Genomic DNA, 23,855 nt, shown 5'->3' with positions numbered 1-23,855 from the left:
TTCCCACTTAATCTACGCAATTCATGTGTGTTCTAACACGAAAGCTTGTTAAAGAATCGTTTTATCTTAAAATGAAGAATGCAAGAGTGTTTCAAAATGATAGTTAATTACAACATTTATTCTGTTGAACCAACTTTTTCTCTCGATTACTTTGTTTTAGGGTTTAGTCATGAAGTACGATAATATAAAAAGGTGGAGCATGTAGGGAAGTACTCTCTAGCCACAGTTTATTGCGTGAAAGTAGGGCTAGCTGTAACTTACGAAGCTAAGTTTTTAATCCAAAGAGAAAAAAAAAAGAAATCATAGTGAAAAGAAAAGAAAAGAAAAGAAAAGAGAAGAAAAGATGATATGATGATGAGTAGTTGTAATTGATGGAAGTGAGAATTGTGGTATTCTCCTACAAATATCTGCTTTCGGTGCCATAACCACGCACTGTATGTAAAACATAATGAGTCAAATTAAAGACCCCCACCACCCCACGGCCCAAAAAGAGAAAAAGAAAATAATCATAATGAGGATATAAGTCATTAGTATCCCTGATTCTTCTTCTTCAGATCAATTTAAAAATAATAAAAGTGTAAAATCCTTTTATGATGAATAAATTGAAAGTTGAAAATATTTTGAAAGGAAATTATGAAGTGGTCCCCAGCACCCCACGTTCTCCCCCTCATCCTTCATCATAGGCATTCCTGCTCCACGTATCAGCACCATCACACGCACAATTCCCTCGCTGGTTGACCCAATACTAAAGCGCTTGTTTATGAAAACAAAAAGGGAGGCATCTTACGTCACCCACCTTTGACCATTCCCATTGCATCTTTAAACACCCCATTCTCCTCTCACCAGCATCTCCCACTTCTCTCTGTCTCTCACTCACTCACTCAACTCAACTCAACCATGGTAAGAGCAAGGGACGATCTATGCATCAACGTTCCCACTTTCTTCAAGTGCCCTATTTCCCTTGATGTCATGAAATCCCCTGTCAGCCTCTGCACCGGAGTCACCTACGACCGCTCCAGCATCCAACGGTGGCTCGACACCGGCAATAACACCTGCCCCGCAACCATGCAACTCCTCCAAACCAAAGACTTCGTTCCCAACCGAACTCTACAGAGCCTCATCCAGATCTGGTCCGATTCTCTTCGCCACTCAAATCTCCTCTCCCCGGACCAGCTCCTCCTAACCGTCGCTCAATTGGAAACCCACTCTCTCCGCTCCGCTTCGCTCACCAAACTCCTCCACTTCGCCACAGATTCTCACCACAACAAACTCTTCCTTGCCAAACTAGAAGGCTTCGTCAACCAACTCATCCGTTTCCTCCACAATGTCCACGACGGAGGACTCATCGTCAGAGCTAACATTCAATTTCTCGAACAAGTTGTCCTTCTGTTAGGTCTGATTCTCGACAGCGTCGAAGATCGCGATGGATTGAGAAACTCTTTGCTCAAAGGAAACAAACAAAGCCTAGATTCTCTGCTTCTCGTTCTGCAGCGAGGAGGCTGCGATTCGAGAATCGCCTCCGCCAGGATTCTGCAGTTCATCGCCGCGGACGCCGAGTCGAAGATTTTATTAGCCGAGAAGGAAGGCGTGGTCGCGGAACTGCTGAAATCGGCGGCGCCGGAGAACGATCCGGCGCTGGTCGAGGCCGCGCTGGCGAGCCTGATCGCGATTTCGGCGCCGAAGCGGAACAAACTGAAGCTGGTGAGTCTCGGCGCGGTGAAGGCGCTGTCGAGGCTGTTGGCGGAGGCGAAGCTGGGAGCGGCGGCGGTGGAGAAGGTGCTGAAGCTGGTGGAGGCGGCGTCGTCGACGAGGGAGGGGCGGAAGGAGATATGCGAGGACGCGGCGTGCGTGGCGGCGGTGCTGAGCAAGGTTCTGAAGGTGTCTAGCGTGGCAACGGAGCATGCGGTGACTACGCTGTGGAGCGTGTGCTACCTGTTTCGCGATCGCAAGGCACAGGAGGCAGTGACGCAGGCCAATGGCTTGACCAAGATTCTGTTGCTGATGCAGAGCAACTGTGCGCCGCAAGTGCGCCAAATGTGCACCGATTTGCTCAAGATTTTTCGGGTGAACTCCAAGTCATGCCTCACCTGCTACGACACCAAGACCACGCATATCATGCCGTTTTGACGCTCTCCCTCACACGCTTGTAAAATGTAAATCAAACCAAATTTTGTTTGTCCATAGACAGATTTTATAACATGGAAAATCATCAGGGGAAAAAAAAAATTCATTTCCAAATCCTTCCCACTCTATTTCCTTCTCTTTCTCACACCGTGTTCATTTTTTCAATAATTCAATTCAATACCGCGATCATTTTTTGAGTTACTAGATTGTTAAATCGATGAACAAAAACGAACCTTGCGTATGAACGATGATGTTTTCACTGTGTGCAAAAGCAGGAACAATTTGGCTACTCTGTTTAATTTTTGGTTGATGAGAGAGATAGGGAGAGGGTAATTTGCATTTGTTTACATTGGTGGAGAGTAATTGAATTTGGACCGTATCTTTTATTGCTTTAGAAAAAGTGAGCATTATACCGCAACTAACGAGTGGGCCGAATACCTCTTCTTTTACAATAGAATAAGAGTGTGGTTGCCGTTGCTGAGACTGTATCTGCGTCAATATCACCAACAATTCAAACATGATCATCCTTCTTTTATTCACTCTCTGTTTCTATATCTTTCACTTGGAATCAATTGGTATTATCATATGACACCAATATAATAAGACAGAGCAGCAGCATTTATAATAATGATACAATAATGGCGAGATTCCGGGAGAGAAGTGAAATGAGTTGGGGTTTGGATCTGATTAAACGCAAAAAAAAAAAAAGAAAATTGTTGAGAAAGAAAGAGACAGAGTGGCCGAAAATGCTGAAATAGGGTTTGTTTGTGTTTGAATTAAAATTGTTTGTTTGGTAGAAAGGGGTGAAAAGGATGGGAATCCCAATTGAAAAAGAATGGTTTGACCACTCCAATCCCTACGGCATACATGCAAAATAGGAATGGTTATAGGGCCCTAAACAATGCCCACCCTCCATTATCATATCTTAAATAACATAATCACATTTCTTAAATCTTTATAATCTTCACAAAAAGTCTCCTCATTCTTCACCGGATCTACATCAAACACTTTTCTCAATTGCTGATATATACTAATTAATTCTTCGCTCCACTCACCTCTCTTCAATTTTATTTCTCACCAAAATACAACAACAATACCATTATACCTTACCCTTCCACATTTATTTTCAATATCTTTCTTTCTAATGCGCCACTTAAAATACGCGTTTCTTGTAGCTATACAATTTCGTCGAATACCACTGCTCACACGTGTCATTCAATTATGAGTTGTATCTTTATTTATTACTGCTATGTGTTTGTCTGGGTAAGGTTTATATATCACAACATAATACAAAATAGTAATCCAATTGTTCTGCAAACTACTGTAAATCATGATTAGTTATCTTTCTAAACTAATATAGCTTTGAATTGTGTGTTATTATTATTATTTAGTATTGTTTATATCGGCTCCTATTTAGAGCTGTCACAATGGGTTGGAACCCGTGAGCCAATCCGGTTCACCACGAGTTCGGGCCAGGTTGGATTGAAATTTTTTTACAAATTTCAATACGGATTGATTTTTGACCCGGTTCATTTGGGTTGAACCCGTGATGAGCCGGATTAGCTCACCAACCCGCATATAAATCACACAAGTATTTTTTATTAAGTTGGGCTGCATATTTGCACATGTGCAACAAATAACGCTACTGGGGAAGGATGTTTAAGCTTTGTATTCAAAGCATAGTCATTAAGGATGTGTTTCTTATTTGTAATCTTTGTTTCTATTATTTTGTGATGATTGTGAGATACTACTCTATGCGAAAAATGATGAAGGAAAGTCATAGTATTTTTTTTTATTATTGTTTATGGGTTGAGGTAACCCAATTACCTTCTATTAATATATTTGTTCTTGCTAATAAAAAAAAATATTAAGTTGGGCTTTACATTTGGGTCATTTTAGGTTTTTTTTAGCCAACACATAAAAAATTTGTATTTTTTTATATTTTGGTTTGTATTTGGATTGTATAAAAGTTTATTTAGATTTTAATTAGAATTATAATTTAGTTTTGACTGAAAAAAAATAAAAAAAATTGTATTTTTTTAATTAAGTGAACCCGTGAGTCAACCCGTTTAACCCGCCAACCCGTGGTGGGCCGAATCGGGTTTGAATTTTTTTGACTTGCTAAAAGGTAAGTCGGGTTGAGTTGGCTCACTAAATCATCAATTCATGATAAGTTGAGCCGGGTTGAGTCGGATTACTCATTTTTACAGCTCTACTTCCATTGCACGGATGCATGCATGCTAATTACCACCATAAAAATACGCTTTTTAATTTCAAGTTTTAGTATCAAAATACTATCAATTCTATGATACCAATCACCCATCATTAATTATGGTTATCAATCACAGATTACTGATTCAATCTGCTTAATTATTGTATTGAACAACCACTTTCCATTTCTATAACCATAATAATTGAAATACACGCTCTAGGGGAATCATTATGTTTTACATAAATCTACTTTTTGATTCGTGCTCAAAAAATTTTATAAAGTCAAAAGCATAGGGAATTTTTTGTAGGCGAAAGAACTATAAATATATTTCTATAAATATCAAACCAAGCATAACTATGTTGGCTCCTATTAGTTTTTTCCCGTAATTAGTTCGATCATTGACTAATTATATTTTTAATTTAAATATTATATATGGTTCAGGTACGTTTTATTGCAAAATCAACTTTTAAAAAATCAAATCACAATCAATATGTCTCACAGGACATTAAACATTTTTTTTACCGAGATCTGATGAACATTTTAAATGCATTTATTGAGAAATTTAAATGAAATGTATCAAAGGCAAAGTATAACATTTAGTATATTCAAAACTTGGAAAACTTCTACCTTTTTTTAACAAGTGCTCTGTAGATATTCGCTTCAATCTCGTATAAAAAGTTCTGTAAATATTCATTAATGATGGATACAGAAAAACTTTATTTGTTGCAAATATTTTTTCTGATAAAATGCACATAAAAAGGAAGGAGGGTGTACTTAGTAATTGAAAAGTGTGGATAACAAACAAGTTCTAAAACCAACACCATAGTAACACCAAACACATTCCGTACATCAGTTAGTTGTATTCATAGTGAGCATTTTTGTTGCTTTTTTTTCCTATTTTTTTCACGTACTAGCACAATCGCATTTTGGCAGTTTCTTCGAACATCATATCAAATTTCTTAATTTGGGCTGAATAACTAATTAAAATGAAGTGGGCCCAAGAGGAAGTTGGGCTTCATATCCTGCAACATTTTGGGCCTATAAACGGTCCACCACTTACACGTGACTTGAATATGTTTTTATGAGAATTAATCTGAAAGGAAATGTAAATTTTATGAGAATCGGTGACAGAACATGTTTTTATTTTAGGATAGCACTTATAGGAAATATTAGAAATTAAAGGAGAGATAAAAATTTACATTATATAAAATTGAGTAAAGTAAATAATATATATAGAAAATCCACAATTTTATTATTTTACTATTTTTTTAATAAAAAATATATCTTCATTACTTCATGACCATTCACATGAATTATACTCCGTATTTTCTCTGAATCCAAGAAAATAATATTTTTTTTAATTGTTTTTAATAATTTTTTCTGAAAAACATTTTCATGGATTAGATGAAAAACTATTTTTTCTCGAATTGAAATAAAAATTATATTATTAGAAAATAAAAAGGTACTAAAAAATACAATGATACTTTTATTAAATTATTTATAACAGTAAAGAATTAATATTTTGGCACAAATAACACATTAATTTTTTATTTATTAAACACTTATATAAGTATTTTTAATAATATTTACATCAATAAATAAAATTTAGTCATCTATAAAAATTATAATTTAATGTTTTTACATTTTCACAGAAAAAGATATAAAATGAAATAGAAATCATGAAGTGCTAATTTATGTTTATTTCCTGAGAGGAAAAGTAAACTGAGAAAGCAAATATTATGATAAAGTATGGAGATTTGATTTAGATTTTTTTCTTCTATATGTAACGTCTAATGTGTACATTTTCACCATTTTTTTTCTTTCAATTGTGAAGTTTATTTTTCATTTAACTTATGTTATCGATTCTTTAAAGTTGTTTACTTTATATTTATTTTAAATCATTTTACTTGCGGAAATTATTAGACTTAAATTCATGTTTATGCTCATTTAATTCATGTTTTTCATTCATTTAGTTTCATTCTTTTCATAGCCAAACTTTTGTAATTTACACTCAAATAAGTTTTGTATTTCATCTTTAAACTTACATGCTTCATTTACCATTATATTTCACTTTTAATTGAGCTTTAAAAAAATATAAAAACAGACCCAAAAAAGTTTGTTGAATTTTACATATATAAATATATATAATTTTTGCCAAGATAACGAAATTTTGATAATAATAAATTAAGTTTTAATACTTGTAATGATGAATAAAAGACAAATTAATTATTTTTCATTAAACTTACACAATTTTGAAGAATATTTATTTAAGTTGAAAATTGTAGAATATTAGTTTTTGTTTTTTACCTAGTGCAACGCACAAGTAACTAAGAAAACAATACAATCACTATTAGTCCAAATTAGATTACACATAAGTAGTCTCAAATTCTAATTGAAATGAAATGAAACTTAAACGGAATTCAATTGAAATCAAATAGAAATGAATGTATTGAAATTGAAATGAAATTAGATGTGAAAATTCAAATTCAAATTGAATTCTAATTCAAACTGAAGTTCAAAGTTAAACACGAACTTTTATTGTTTAAAAGAATTAAATCCTCTTCAATTTATTTTCTTTTCTTCGTGAACAACTCCTTCATAAATTTTGAATATGAAGGCATTTGTTAAAGAGTCTCAGAGAAAGGAATGCTAATCTTAAATTTTTTGAAGATATTCATAAACCTTGAGAATTGCTTCTCTTTCTCTTTTCTAGAACGAGTCTTAGGATAAGGAAGAGGCTTCACAACCTTTTTTCCTTTTCTTGTGACTTCCTCATCCTCTTTTTGCTCTTCCTTCTCTCCATTTTCATAAACCACACTTTGCTCATCAATAATATCATCCTTCTTTATTTTTTTCTTCTCAAGTTGCTCGGCTAACACTCTACCACCTCTTGTAGTTATGGTCTTACATTGCTCTTTAGGATTGGTTTCAGTGTTAGCCCCAAAATTTTTCTCAGGTTTATCTTCCAACTTCTTGGCCAATTGGCCAACATGTACCTCCAAGCTATGGAGAAAGGCCTTTATGCTCTTATGGTTAGATATGGACACTGGCATAAACTAATTGAGGGTTTCCTCAAGTTTAGAAGTCCTATCATATAAAGAGGGTTGTTGTTGTTGCGCTGTTTGAAGAACTAGGTTGCCCCATGCTAGGATGAGGTTTCCAACCTTGGTTATAATTACCTTGACGACCTTGGTAACCCATATAATTAACCTCCTCTAGAGAGGTGGTTTGTATGACACATTACCCGTTTGGGTGATCACCATCACACAACTCACCCTTGCACAGATTGCTGGTGTTGAGCCTGAGAAACATTTTGGATTTCTTTCGGTAACTGAGAAAGTTTCTCCATGAGATGTTCAAGTTGTTGAGTCATAATTTTGCTTTGAGCCAATATAGCATCTTGGGATTGCACTTCTAAAACACCACCTTTCTTTGGAAGTTGAGTTCTCTCATTAACTTCATTGTCACTTGATGTCATATTATGAATCAATTCATAGGCTTCACAAGGTGTTTTCCACTTTATAGACCCTCTAGTCGAAGCATCTAACATCAATTTTGTGTGAGATCTCAATCCTCCTAAGAAGATAGTTAGTGAATCAGGCTTATCAAAACCACGAGTAGGGTTTTTTCTGAGCAATCCATTAAATCTCTCCCAAGCTTGACCTAGTGACTCATCAACTTCTTGTTGAAAAGAAGAAATTTCTTGCTTCCCTTTGTTAATCTTTGACTAGGAGAAATATTTGGGTAGGAATTTAGCAACAACATCTACCTAATTAGTTAAACTATTCTCAAGAAATGAGTTTAACCAAACTCTAGCATTGCCAGCCAAAGAAAAAGGGAAGAGGTTGAGTGTGATAGCCTTATCTAGCACTTGATGGATATTGATAGTGTTACAGATTTCCAAAAATGTAGCCAGATGAGTGTATGGATTCTCATGTGACAATCCATGAAACTAGTTACCTTGGACTAAGTGAATCAAGGCCAACTTCATTTCCATATTTGCGGCATTCACAACTAGTCGAGCTATGCTATTGAAATTCAGCGGTGCTGGAAATGAAGCATAGTCTTCCAAAGTGCGCCGACCCTGATTGTAACATCCCGACCGGATATTACGGGTTTAAATAATAAAATAAAATAAGAAAATAAAATTTCATTAATTATAAATTCATTTCCCAAAAACGCGAGAAATTTAAAATAATTTATTTCAAAATAAAGATAACTCTAAATTCAAATTTCTCAAAATTCAATAAAATACCAAAACAGTCTTATAATAGTTTACAACTTTATTCCAAAACCATAAGTGATAAAACTCAATAAAAATTGTTCCCATGAGTTTTTCTCCGCTCCGCTGCTAAGCCTCACCAAATCCACCTGCAACATCGTCTGCTCCCGTGTACCGCGTACACAATCATCGCCAAACACAAGCAGATAGGGTGAGCTAACAAAACAAACACACACACACACACACACACACACACATATATATATATATATACATATCTATGGCACAATTATACAAAATACACAATCACACCAAAGGAATTTCATCCCTTGATATCCCATCACATGGCCACAACCATGTTAATCATGTTCTACGTCTTCTAGTGATTACCTCAAGATGTCTTGCTGCCATACCTATCGGCCACAACCGATAGAGCACGTGCGGGAAACCATGCTACAGATCACACACCGTAACGCATGGTGGAGTTCCCAAATACGAACATAGTTCGCAACGTTCCAAGACTACCAAACTCGTCAGCTAACTACTGAGGAGGGCAATCTATCTGGATCCATCCGTACTGGCCACAACCAGCATACTCACACCGGCAACACTCGCCAACCCGAGCTCAACTCAAGAGTTCCTCGTGTTCATCCGCCATCCCGAGATCAACTCAAGGGATGCCATTCCGAGCTCAACTCGAGGAATGCCACGTGCTTAACCTTTAAGATATCCTAGAAGCCTTGTAGATCACGCACATCATAACAAGCATAACACCAAACCGCTGCAACAAAATCGCCTGGCGGGGGACACGTACCGCCAGGCGCTGCCGCTTCTAGACCGCCTGGCGGGAGATGTATACCGTCAGGCGCTAAGCGCCTTAGAACCACCAACTTTTTCAGTCACCGCTTGGCGGAACTACCCTCGCTGCCAGGCGCCTGCGTTCCAGGGACCCACTGTTATCCTCGTTATCGCCTAGCGGATTGACCATCGTCGCTAGGCGCCACGCCCTCTATTGCTTCTTGGATCTGCAACTATCGCCTGGCGAATCCCGTTCTGCCGCCAGGCAGTGTACCAGTACAACGATGATTACTGGTTTAGGTCCTCCAACTTTGTTGACACACTTTCCAATAGGTACTAACACCCCATGTGAACTTTACCAGTTCAACCCATCAACTCCCCGTGGATTTAATCTCACTACCAAATCTCTTTTCTTTCATTACCATTTAGATTCCTGACCCAAGATTTCTAATATGGGAACTGGCACCAATTCAATCTAACCATGTCACAATATACCATTGTTAAGTCTATATGTCATACATTATATAATGGCTCCAATTCTTGCTTAAGTCTCTGCCAACTACCATATAACATAAACTGTCATACCTTAACAATATATGCACTACAATTCCAACTAATCATACTCTCTATTACTCTAGTTATCAATTTCCATTATATCATAATCAGACTTTAGTAATATTTACACCAAGTTTCCAACGTGACCACACCTCCTCATGTCTCCTTCACTTCTAAAATTATACAATACCCGATCCAAATAAATTTTATTGTACACCAACCTCCCAAAACTAGAGTTGCACCTTGCTGCCACGTAGAGGCACTGTCCCTGCGCTGGCGCCTGGCGGCAGGCCTCGTGCCGCCAGACGGTGCATGCCTTTTCTGGGCAAATTTCCATAATTCCAGCACCTGCAATATTCCAAGACCTGGAACACCCCTCTTTTATCACCAATTCATTAGACCCTAATACATTCTACTACACCCAAACTCTCATTTAGGATAAAACGTACCACTTCTAGTCCAATTCTCACACGAATCAAATCACGCATTCAGATTCCTCATTACGCAACACTAAAACGAGAATGATGCCATAATCATCCAATTTCCCTTCATTAGATCATAATTTCACAATACTTCACGTCCATTTAATCATTTAATGAGTTTAACACATTTTCCACCGATCAGAAGTCACCCAAACACGTCAAACATCAGAAAAGAGCCAAAAATGACTCACATCGCCTGGCAGAAATTCATCACCGCCAGACAGCTAAATAGAAACCCAGAATTTGGGTGCATCAAGTACGTGTCGCCTGACGGCTAGGGTTGTGTCGCCATGTGGTTCCTCTTTAGGAACCCAAAATCAACACAAAAATGATGAGTCGCCTGGCGGCCATTCATCACCCGCCAGGCGGTTTCTGGAAAAATCCCAGAAACATGAATTTCATACAATTTTTCACAGTTTATATGCATCCATTCATCATACAGTTCATGCAATTATACAATACATATTAAAAGTACGGTTTCAGCTCCCCTAACATGGTTTCTTTAGCTTATTTTGGACTTGTTGTGAGTTCCCTCTTGATCACCAATGATATTCCTTTGACTCTATCTCAATGCAGCTCCTTGCTTCCCTCAATCCTCACCTTACACTCTCAATTTTCGTATACCTCTAGCTATGCAACAATAAGAGTCCCTAAACCACTCTTTCTTTCTTTTAATTGGTCACTAATTGTGGTCTTAATGAGAGGTAAATGGTATAAAACGAAAATACCATTAAACTTGAGTTTAATTGCCATTCATTGGCAATTCTATGATGGTTTTCCAGCCCCCTTAGCGGCTAGGGTTCCCTTGCCCTTTCACCTTCATGCCAAAGGAAAATTTTGGCAAAAAGAAAGTTTAATTTAGGTTCACCAAGGTTTGAACTCACGACCTCCCAATTACCAAATATATGCCCAACCAATTCAACCAATTCGTGTTTCATGATAATTTATATAATTCTATGATTATATTATCTCCCATCATGATCCAGCACATATTTAAAATAATAATAAATTAAATAGCACATAAATGGCATACATAGAACTTGAACCCAAATCCTCTCACATAATTAAATACTCTTAACCATTTGAGCTAATACTTTTTTCACATCACATTAGAATTAAATGTCATAAAGGCTCCCACTACCCGCATTTATTAATTAATTAATTAATTTTCAAGGTTCTTACACTGATCACGTCCATCATCATGGTTACCAGCCATTTCTTCTTCCTCTTTATCAAATAAGGAGAAGAGAATCTATTTAGAAGAAGTTGCCTCCCTAACTTCTCTAGATTTACGGTTTTGCCTTCTTCTTCTACTATTATTCCTTCGAGCAGTGCGCTCAATCTCATGATCAAATAGAAGATTTTCAGCTTTTGTTCTACTTCTCATGCAGAACAAGAACCACTAGACAAGCCAAGGCAGATGCAAGAGATATATACACAAACTAAATATAGAAAAATAAAATCAAAATGAATTTACAAATGAAAGCTTAAACCGGTAAATAAACACAAAAAGACAAACAACAACAACAAGCAAATTCCCGACAACAACGCCAAAAACTTGTTAACTTATTGGCAAGTGTACCAATTCGTTCCAACTAGTAAAATGGTAGTTCAAGTGTTGTTTTCCCAAGGGATTGGTGTTTGTTAATCTACTTGTGATTATTTACTGATGTTAGTAATTGTGAAAAACATTTTTGATTCAAAGTAAAATAAAGAATGCAATATAAAAACTAAGATGAGATTCGTAAAAAGCTTCATTAGGATTGGATTTCATGAATCAAATTAATGTAACACCACACAATATATATCTCTATGAACTCACATTCAAGTTAAAAGCATACTTACTCTAATTCCTTAGAGGCAAGTTCTAAATCATATGTTAAAACTCTAATTCTTTAGCCATTTTAGCATACAATTTGCATTAAGTTTACATTTCTAGAATGACCAAGAGATGATGTCTATCCCTAGAACATAACTCTTGGGTGCTCTATCCATGTCTAGTTCCAATTCATTTTCCAATGATTCGGTAACAACAAATAACATGATATTCCTATCATACACATTAATAATCAAGTTAGAACAATTGAATACAAAAGAGATTATATTGCATAGGAAAAGTTAGATAGAGTATGAATTTATTACATCCAATCCTAATGAAAATGGAGATTAACTACTCCTAATCATCTAGAACATACGGATTTGATGAATTCGCACTAGTAGATGGAAGAATTTGCTGTAGATTTGTCCCCAAATGAGCCCTAGACTGAAGTTTCGAGTTTCCTTGGATTTCCACACCAAAGAACCAACTCCTTTCGTTTGATTCTCGACAATTAACCAACCAGAAATTGTCTGCTCGTTGGGCGTGAGATCATTTAACAGCAATACAACTGCTATGTCTCGTTGGGTGAGACAGACTTCTCGTTGGGTGAGTGGTGGAGCTTTGGCTGGGCGAGATGGTCTTGACAGACAACTTTGTAGACTTTCATTTTCCTATACAATTTCCTAAACAATGACCCAAGAAAAGAAAAATACTCCTAACTAAACAAAACATAAAACATTAATAAACTTATTAAGAAATAAACACAAAACACATGAAATAAAGACAAATAAGAGAGGTTAATAAGCTTAAATACGAAGTATTTATCAAGCTTATCAATAAACATAAAGCAATAACCATAACAATGTAAAAAGTATCAATTTGTATTCTGAGTGAATTTCGAAAACCTAAAGCTTGTAGCATTAAAAATAAATTTCATAGTTATAACAAAACATGTATAAGAATACTAAAATGATGACACAATGTATAAACAAATACTATATTTAACAAAGTAGGGCAAATGAAACCACAACCCTAAACTTATTACAACAATGTAATCCAAATCTGTAAAAATATAGAATAAATACAAAAGTTGTCCCTAAACACTTAAACTGATTAAAGCATTGTAATGAACATATGCAAATCTAAAGAACACGCTATAAACATTGAATTTGGGCAAAATAATTATTTTTATCAAATAAAAAAAACATATGTCTAGCAAATGGTGTAGAGAACACATAAAAGTAAAACAAAATGAGGGAAGAATACTCATCCCATGGCATTCGATGCAGACAAATCTATAAATAACAATGCAGGGTTTGGGGAAATGAAAAAGTAGGCGGCTTTTGTAAATGCTAGTTTATGGTGAAGATTAGAAAAGTAAAACTTTGGTGCTTGAGTCACAACCATTAGGTGATGATTCACCAAAAAGGAAGAATTGGGTTTGTGAAATGATGGTGTCTTTAGTAGTGAGCATAAAAAAAAAGTTAAAATTTGGTGCTTCAAGCATTTCTATTCGGGGATGATTCATAAAAGAAAAAGAGTAGAACTTGGTTTGTGAAACGATGCTTTGTTTGGTACAATAGTCTACAGAGAGAGAGAGGAAATATATAAAGAGATTTAGATTCTTTGTTGGATTTTTTTGTGTTGTTTCTCTATTGTGCCTCTAGAATACATTGATTATCACTAATTTTGACGTTTTAAAATACATTAAAAAGATATTTAAAATGCCAACACAATATATTTTTAATGCTCAACAGAGAATAACAAAAAAAAACTAGTAGAGAATATGAACTCTATATAAAGAAAGTTATATTATAATCTAAGTTATAACACATATTACATTAAACTTAGTACATAGTAGTAATCTACATTATTTTAAAAATAATTAATATTTAAGAATTACTTGAATGAATATTAATTTATTAATTTATTTGGTTAAAATACCTTTTTGGTCTCAATTTTTGTCAAGTTTTGTAAAATCAGTCCTAATTTTGTTTTTGTGCTCAAATATGTCCTAATTTTCATCAATTTTGTTCAATTTGGTCATTTTTTTGCTAACACCGTTTAAATCATTAATGACCATGAACATTGATTGTCACGTGTCACTTCGTGGTTTTTTTTTTAGTATTTTTAATTTTTTTAAATGTCCATGTGTCAACCCAGCCGCGTGTCACGTGTTAAAATCAATGTTTTATATTCAATTTGGTCCTTATATTTGATATTTTTTTTTTCAATTTAGTCTAAATTTTGTTTAAAATTGACCAATTTTGTCCCTGTCAAAGATGGACCAAATTTAATTTGTATATTAAAATTGAATTTGGTCCCTATATTCGTTATTCTATTTGTCTTTTTTTTTTAATTTTTTGATTTTTTTATATAAAGACCAAAAAATTATGATTTTATTTTTCAAAATTATAATTATAAACATTCTATTTGTTTTTATAAAAGATCCAATTATATAGACAAATTCATTGGATTGGGGTTAATAATCTTTGTTCAATTTTGTTCATTAACGACCATGAACAGTGATTGCATGTGTCACTTTGTGGTTTTTTTATTTTTTTATTTTTTTATTTTTTTAAATGTCTATGTGTCAACCCAACAACGTGTCAAAGTCAATGTTTTATATTCAATTTGGTCCTTATATTTGTTATTTTTGTTCAATTTAATCTCAATTTTGTTTAAATTTGACCAATTTTGTCCTTGTCGAAGATGAGACCAAATTTAATTTTTATATTAAAATTGAATTTTGTTCCTACATTTTTTATTCTATTTGTCTTTTTTTTTTATATATAAAGACAAAACAATCTGATTTTATTTTTCAAAATTATAATTATAAACATTCTATTTGTTTTTAATCAAAGATCCAATTATATAGACAAATTCATTGGATTGGGGTTAATAATATTTGTTCTAAATAAAGTGTTTGTATATGATGTATATTGTACATGGACCAAAGTGTTAAAATTCAATTAAACAAAAATATATCATAGCAATAACTTTTGGAAAAAAAAAATATTCTTCACAAAATAATGATATTGGTGTAATTGAATAAACTTACATATTTCGATAACTGAACATACATTTTACACGTAATCTTAATTTGTTAATAATACACACTTGTAAAAAATAATGAAAAAAAATCTATATTTTTTAGACATATAAAGAACACAAACAGATAAATATAAACATAAACATATACAATAAACAAAAACATATGAAGTCATGAAAATATAACATATTTTATACTAAACAATTCATGTACTTGGTTAAATAAATTATAATAGTTCTTCAAAAAGTAACTATGCCCCTAAAATAGAACATCATGAAAACATAGTACAAAAAAGAAAGATTAAATGTCATTGACAAATACATCTATATCGACATCACGAAAAAGCTTCTCAACATGAAACACAAAGATATTTTCTTCCTTCATTCTGTGCAGTTTCATGAAAAAAACTACTCCCATTTTTTATAGACTTCCTTGAAAAATTTCTTATTAGTATCTTGCATTTAACCTTATTGTTACATCCATTGAGTTGAACATTTGTGAACCCGAACATAGTTCACAAATGCTAAAGGCGAATCCTAAACAATTTGGTATAAAAAAAAAGTAAAACCAATTGAGGATTAAATTACTTTAATAATAGTTCTAAGTAAAAAAATAATTGTAAGAAAAACTTACCAAATCCTTTGCATTGAGCATTAGTCAAGGTCATCTAAAAAACAAAGATCGTGCTTTGTCGAAAAAGCTAATGGTGAAACTTATCCAAAGTTGTCATGGCAACTTAACCTCTGAAAATAGTAATATGGAAATAATATTTTCCAACATACCTGAAAAGACCTTGTTTGTTTCCTGTTATGTTGTACAAATGTCTAATGGTTAACAAACCTTCAATGATTTTGGGTTTGTGCAAGTATCTATTGTATGTGAGCACAATTATGTGTCCTTTGTCATATCACCTACCATTCTTGAGGAATTTCTTTCACAAACAAAGAAGTCCACAATGCCCTTAGACTCTATATTTGAAAAAGTTAAAAAAATTATATAACATAGTGTCCATATTATATTTACACAATGAATGTAAATACATGTAAATGTAAATGTCCGTATAGAACTGTAAAAGAAAACATTTTCTTTTGAAGGTTTCACTCCTATCCTATGTACTTTATGAAGGTTTGTTATACAAAATTTTCATTTTTATGATTTGATAACACATGAACATTATTATGATTTACATGAAGATTATAAAAATTCTCTCCTAGAGGAATTGTTAAAGCATCCCTTCTTCAAACCCATTGTTATGCTAATCTTTGAAAACTATTAGATGTAGTTTGAATAAAAAATTCAAAATAATAGTCATTTGACTTGATAACACATTTACCATCTCATAATTGCTATCATCTATTTGTTGTCTTATGATTTCCAAAAAGATACATTAAATATTCCAGCCCCCACAATATCGAAATTTATATTATTTCTCCCAATATCTCTTTCAAATCCAAATCTAAGTGAATCTCTATTATTCATCCTATTAGAACTTGGGACAAGTGATGTAGGCATGCTCCATGGATATCTCTCGAGATTATGCATTGATGACCTAGCCCCATTAATGTTACCTCCTCTATTGGGTATATGTTATGCTCTTATACTCATGTGGGGTCCAACATAAGTAGTTATAAAACTACTCATGTTGCAGGGAAGATTATTTTGACCATTTTTTGGCTACTAGCAACTCTTGTGATTTGCCCTATAGTATTCTGATTGACATTAGTAAAAGGAGACATTGATCCACTAGTTGTCGAAGTTGTTGAACTTTATGTCGTTTAAGCCATAATTACTCTACCACTTCTCAATCTCATACATTGATACACTTTTCAAATTTGGAGTGGTTTAGAATTGACCCCTTTGTGTAAATACTAAATAGCCAAATACACAAGTGATCCACCGTGCATGTCAATTTGTTTCTTGAGAATTTGGTTCGATGCATGTTCAAGTATTTTTAGTCAACCAAACAAACTTGATGTGGATTCTTCTAATGGAACTAGCAAACAAATTGTTTTTCAATCTAAATAAGAGTATGTTAGTTCAAGATTCAATGATTAATACAAAGTTTATGTGTAAACCATTTATATCTTGAATCAATTTTACAAGTATATCTAATTCACTAAATTGTCTTCTTATCTGAATGTTAATTAAGAAATCATGCATTCCTTTCCAATATAGGACTTTTAGAAAGTTTTAAATAATATCGAAATACTAAACTTGCTTTCAATGACATGAACGGTAATGATGAAGATGAAGGTGAATTCATTACTAAAAAAGCTCATATTTCCTACCAATTTTGTTTTGATGTTTTTTTTTTGTAGGAAATACTTATAAATTTTGTTATGAAAAAAAAAACTACAGGAAATTGCTACTAAGATTTTTGCAAAATATTTTTTATAAAACACTTTTCGCAACAAATTTTGTAGGAAATACTTGCAAATTTTATAATTTTGTACGAAATAATTACCCACAAAAGAATTACCTGCTAATTAAAATTCTTAGAAAAAATAGCATGATAAAGTCTTTTCTTGCAATAAATTTTGTTTTCTATTTTTATGTGAAATAATAATTAATAATAACCAAGACATAATCAATTATATTTAGACAACACTACAGAACATATAATTTTGTTTAACTAACAAAGATTTTAATAATATTGATTCACCTCTTTACAAAGCACATATCACATGTGTCCCATACTTTGCAACCATGAGCCGTGCTTAAAATTAATTAAAGTCTTTCTTGGCATGTACGCTATGTCTACTAATTTAAAAAAAGAAAATCATAAGTTGAAATTGTACATAGTTTAAAATAAAATTGGTAATATATATATATATATATATATATATATATATATATATATATATATATATATAACAAATTTGCAAGAAAATTATCATGTAAAAGAGAATATTTAATAGTGATTAAACTAATATGGTTTAAAAGATAAATATTACAAAAGAGGTCAAATTGTGCAAAGCATAAACGTGCGAAAAAAAAATGAAGGAACTAACAAGGTAAAGATGCAAGAATATAAATGCAATAAACTAAATTACCAAAGATAAAATAAGAACTAGTAAAAGAAATAAACTAAAATGGTGACCCAAATTGCTACAACCAGCATTGGAGTTATCATTATTTTGTTTGTGGCATTCTCAAAGTATTTTTCTTGTAAATATAATTTATCACCCCTTTTTAGACACAAATAACTTTTTTGTATTTCCCTCTCCCTTTTGACAATTAACCCAAAACAAAGTAAAAAGAAAATTACATCATAATTGGAATATCTGTCTAAAATTTGTTCATGTTGCATCAGTTATGCTTATTAAGTCCACATTTGCACCAATTACTTTTACTCAACGTCTCATTCGATCTTCGTGAAACTTTTTCTTCGATTTTATCTTATGAGTGCCTTTTTTCGATACATTTTAAGTTTTTCTCTTTCTCGATCATCGTGTGACCATTCATTGACCTTTTCTCGATATTCTATATAATCATTCCTTTATCAAGCTTTCCTTCAATTTCTTCATTTGCTTCGATCTCTTTTTTTTTCTTTAATTGTTCTATTCCTCTTATTCCTTTGCTTTCCTCAATGTTTTTTCTCGATATTAATATCATTAATAAGAGGATTTGATTTTGGTTTATTTTAAAAGGAGGAAGAAGAATGGGAAAAAAAAGGAAGAAAGCAAGAGTATTACTTTGAAAGAGAAAGAGCTTTTCTCATTTCTATTAGCACCCTTACGTAACAAAGTTATTTTTTTCTTTTTTGTTACAATCCAATAACAACAAAGCCTAAACTTTTTTTAGCTTCTAAACTACTCTTAAAATTAATGTTTCCTACCTTTTTTTTACCTTCTATTTGTTGTCTTATGATTTCCAAAAAGATGCATTAGATATTTCAGCCCTCACGATATCAAAATTTATATTATTTCTCCCAATATCTCTTTCAAATCCAAATCTAAGTGAATCTCTATTATTCATCCTATTAGAACTTGGCACAAGTGATGTAGGCATGCTTCATGGATATCTCTCGAGATTACACATCGATGACCTATCCCCATTATTGTTACCTCCTCCATTGGGTATATGTTATGCTCTTATACTCATGTGCAGTCCAACATAAGTAGTTATAAAACTACTCATGTTGGAGGGAAGATTATTTTGACCATTTTTTTGCAACTAGTAACTTTTGTGAATTGCCCCCTAGTATTCTGATTAACATTAGTAAAATGAGGCATTGATCCACTGAATTGATTTTACAAATATATCTAATTCACTGAATTGTCTTCTTATCTGAATGTTAATTAAGAAATCATGCATTCCTTTCCAATATCAGACTTCTGAAAGTCTTAAATAATCTTGAAATACTAAACTTGTTTTCAATGGCGTGAATGGTAATGATGAAGAAGAAGGTGAATTAAACTAGTATGGTTTAAAAGATGAATATTGCAAAAGAGGTAAAATTGTGCAAAGCATAAACTGGCGAAAAAAAATAAAGGAACTAACAAGATAAAGATGCAAGAAAGTAAATGAAATAAACTAAATTACCAAAGATAAAATAAGAACTAGTAAAAGAAATAAACTAAAATGGTGACCCAAATTGCTACAATCTGCACTAGAGTTATCATTATTTTGTTTGTGGCGTTCTCAAAGTATTTTTCTTGTAAATATAATTTATCACCCCTTTTTGGACACAAATAACTTTTTTGTATTTCTCTCTCCCTTTTGACAATTAAGCCAAAACAAAATAAAAAGAAAATTACATAATAATTGGAATAGCTGTCTAAAAATTGTTCATGTTGCATAAGTTATGCTTATTAAGTCCACATTTGCAACAATTACTTTTACTCAACGTCTCATTCGATCTTCGTGTAACTTCTTCTTCAATTTTATCGTATGAGTTCCTTTTTTTTCAATACACTTTGAGCCATAGTACAGGAACTGAGACATGGAAGTAGAAAATACAGGACAACATATTTGGTTTCTAGTTGAGCATAGAAAATAGAGCTAAGCCTGCCTTTTTTCAATACACTTTGAGTTTTTCTCTTTCTCGATTATCGTATGACCATTCAATTACCTTTTTTTGATATTCTATATAATCATCCTTTTATGAAGCTTTCCTTCAATTTCTTCATTTGCTTTGATTTCTTTATTTTCTTTGATTGTTCTACCTTTGATTCTTTTGCTTTCCTCAATTTTTTTTCTCAGATATAAGAGGATTTGATTTTGATTTAGTTAAAAAGGAGGAAGAAGAATGGAAAAAGAGAAGAAGGAAGAAAGCAAGAGTATTACTTTGGAAGAGAAAGAGCTTTTCTCATTTCTATTAGCACCCTCACATAGCAATGTTTTTTTTCTTTTTTGTTACAATCCAATAACAACAAAGCCTAAACTTTTTTTACCTTCTAAACTGCTCTTAAAATTACTGTTTCCTGCCTTTTAAATTAAACATGTCTATTATTTTCTAATAAGATCTAAGCTTTGTTTTGATTACAGAACAAGTGAAAAAAAAAGGAAAGAATGAAAGAGAAATAAAATAAAAAGGGATATTGATTGGATAGAGAGAAAGTGAGTAAAAAAAATTAAATATATTTTTATTTTATTATGATTAAAAACATGTAAATATTAATAAATAATTAAGAACATAATTGGTTGATTGTATTCATTTTAATACAAATCTTCATTCTTAAGAAAAAAGAAATTCAAACTTTTGTAAAAACTATAGGTCTCGATTCAATTTTCTAAATTTGGGATTCTCTAATTCGCTCTTCAATCTTGGTCTATACATCTTGTACATATTTTAAACACACATGCCATTCTCTTTATATTTACTTTGAATGAAACCTTGAATTCAGTTGAAGGTGAAGAGTTATGAATGGCATGCATTGTGATTTGCATAGGTGAGTGAAAGTGAAAGACTAAGCAAGGTTGAGAAAGGAAAAATACAGTGTGTATGAACAGAAAAGGTGAGGAAAGGAAAGTTTTAGGAGTCGATTCCAGAAGGCAACCCAGCCCATTATAAAAAGAAGCATTGAGTTGAGCCTAGGAGATTCGGCTCTTGTGGCAAAGATACTGTGACCCAACGTTCTTCCAAATTAAAATATAATTTATGTTCCCCAGAGAAGCGACAAGGACCCAATTCTATGGACAGTGCAGAATGTAGGGTCATTGACCTTCTTCACCCACACTTATACGGTCTCATACTCTCACACACATCACTGTCTCAGGTATTGTACTTTTCTGCTTTTCTTTTCAACCACATCACATCACAATCCAAACCTCACATTACATTTCATCTTAACCATTTACTTTTCATACCTAGCTGCACCTATGTGTTTCAACCACGATCCGCAACCTCAACCTCAACCTCAACCTCTCGCGTTCCTTCTATTGCCCACATGCAATGCAATTTTTCTCAAACCATGCAACAACACTCTACTCTATCTCTCTTCTGCTTTTTTCTGTTTTTGTTCTTTCTGATGTAACACACAACAAACGCCACACCCAACAACAACACACGTCCCACACCAAACTACGTATACTCCCTTTTCTAGAATTATTTCCAGACACCACCCTCTTTTTCTTACAGATATTTCACTTCCTCATCATCGTAAACTAAACGTCAAAAACTGTGTTCAAGAATCAAAATTTACATCATTAAAAAACATTTTCACACTCCCCAAATCTTGTCTTCTTCTTCTTCTTCTTCTTCTTCTTCTGTTGTTGACCTGTATTAAAAACATGTTGAAGAACAATTTATGGACCACAAAGCTCATTGTTAGATGTGCATGTGTGCAGGTTTTGTTTTGTATGAAAAGAAATTGGTTCAGAATGATTTTAAAAAGTTGTAAAAGAGATTGCAGTGATCTGCAGATTATCTTGGGAAAAGCGCAATTATGAAGAGTTTTGTCGATAAATATCAGTGATTTGGTAGGGGAAATCCGTGTTCACATGGTTTTTTCATTGTAAGGTAGTGGATTAGGCAACGAATTAAGCAGAAGAGGATCTTCGTATCTTGAAGATAGTCTCAAATCATATATATAAAGTGACCCATCATAGGTATCTCTACACGAGAAAGACGAAATGCCAGTGTGGAGCAATTGAATATTCATTGGAAAATTCGCAGGTAGAAAAATAACACTACAATAATCGATACTATTCCACCCAACCAGTATCGTTTCCACCTTTTTGCTCAATCAACAAAACATAATCCACGGATCTCACCCAAAGTTAATGCTTGCGATTCTGTGCTATAAAATATTTACACTTTTCTTCCTTCATAATTAATATTTAAATCACACCTTTTCTTTTATTTTAAACCTTAGATATTATTACATTTTCCCACCCAAAAAGTTGTTATATTTTCTTTCCAAGAAGCTCTGTGATTTTGTTCCTTTGAGGACTTAAGAGAGAACGTATATATTGATTATGATGAGATTTTTTTGGATGTATTGTAGAATGTCTTTAATCTACATTAAAGAATTTTAAAACGGATAACCCTAATTTTCGAACAAAATTAATTGAGGTTAATGATGGAGACCAAATAAGTGTGCTTTTTTTTTTTTGCATTTGTTTTATAGCTTAGTGTTACAGTCAACTATTTGGAGCATCCTGTTGTTGATTTTAATATTTTAAAAAGTGGAATGAAGTTTGAAACACTTATATATGTTATTTCCCTTTCCTTCAAAGTTGAAACTGATCACAAGTATTTAAAATTAATTGATAATCACGTGGAAACCAATAATGACAGGAAAACAAAGTATTGTAATAAAATACACAAATTCATCTTTTAAGAGAGAAAAAAATGAATGAAATGAAGTGAGACACGTAAGAAACGAAAAGGTGATTGGCATGTGAGTGGGGTCTAGATTTTGGGCACGTAATTTGTAACAGCAATAATAAAATCCTATAAAACCTCATAGATTTGGTGAGCCAGCAAGAATTCCTTGTATCTTTGATCCATGAAAACTACGATGAAACATGAACTTTTTAGCCCTGCTGTCTGGGCCCTTTGAATTGGTCTCTACTTGTTGTTTTCTATTTTCGTTTTTGTTCTTACTTACTCCACTTTTTACTCCTTCTTCTTCTTCTTCTTTTTTCATTCCTTACAATTTTTTATTCCTCCCCTGTGAATTAAGAACAAGAAAAGGTAGCACCATTGCACTGAGACTATAAAATATTGAAAACATTCTATGTATCAACATATGCAGTATGAGGATGAAGGAGACAAAAAGGCATTATGCAAGCACTAACTGCAGTTTATATTCAAATCATTCTGAATTCATCGATCTTCTCCACTTTCCATCTTGTAATGTGCTTTTCCAACACATAGGATTCAAATTATGAACATTCATTTAAACACGCTCGTGATTATACTTAAGAACTTATTTTTTTTTAACTAGCTTCAAAACAAAGGAAGGTCATAACTTTTAGACATTAAGACTTACATCAAGCATTCAATCAAAGTAAAGTACTAACCAACTTATTAAACAAACAACGACACTCAAAAACAAGCTTATTAATTTTCAAATGAATATAACACCGGAGAAAACTTAATTTTCATTTATAGGTATTTTTCTGCTTTAAACAAAATTAAT

General features: G+C 33.0%; 1 protein-coding gene and 1 non-coding gene across 2 annotated transcripts; both read left to right on the top strand.

Moving 5' to 3' along the window:
* Window positions 1–764: 764 nt before the first annotated feature.
* On the top strand, window positions 765–2,325 carry LOC114195884 (U-box domain-containing protein 27-like). The gene has a single exon (XM_028086312.2). The coding sequence runs from the start codon at window positions 898–900 to the stop codon at window positions 2,125–2,127; it is 1,230 nt and encodes a 409-aa protein (XP_027942113.2). The 5' UTR covers window positions 765–897; the 3' UTR covers window positions 2,128–2,325.
* Window positions 2,326–7,944: 5,619 nt separating this feature from the next.
* LOC146883886 (small nucleolar RNA R71) lies at window positions 7,945–8,051 on the top strand. The gene has a single exon (XR_014984746.1). It is a non-coding gene; the product is annotated as a small nucleolar RNA R71 (small nucleolar RNA).
* Window positions 8,052–23,855: the final 15,804 nt, after the last annotated feature.

Source organism: Vigna unguiculata, chromosome 9 (genome assembly GCF_037176805.1).
Source record: "Vigna unguiculata cultivar grain cowpea cultivar isolate G323 ecotype 2 chromosome 9, ASM3717680v1, whole genome shotgun sequence".
NCBI classification, from domain to species: Eukaryota; Viridiplantae; Streptophyta; class Magnoliopsida; order Fabales; family Fabaceae; genus Vigna; species Vigna unguiculata.
Note: the sequence above shows the minus strand (reverse complement) of the source record. Positions and strands in the feature narration are given on the sequence as shown.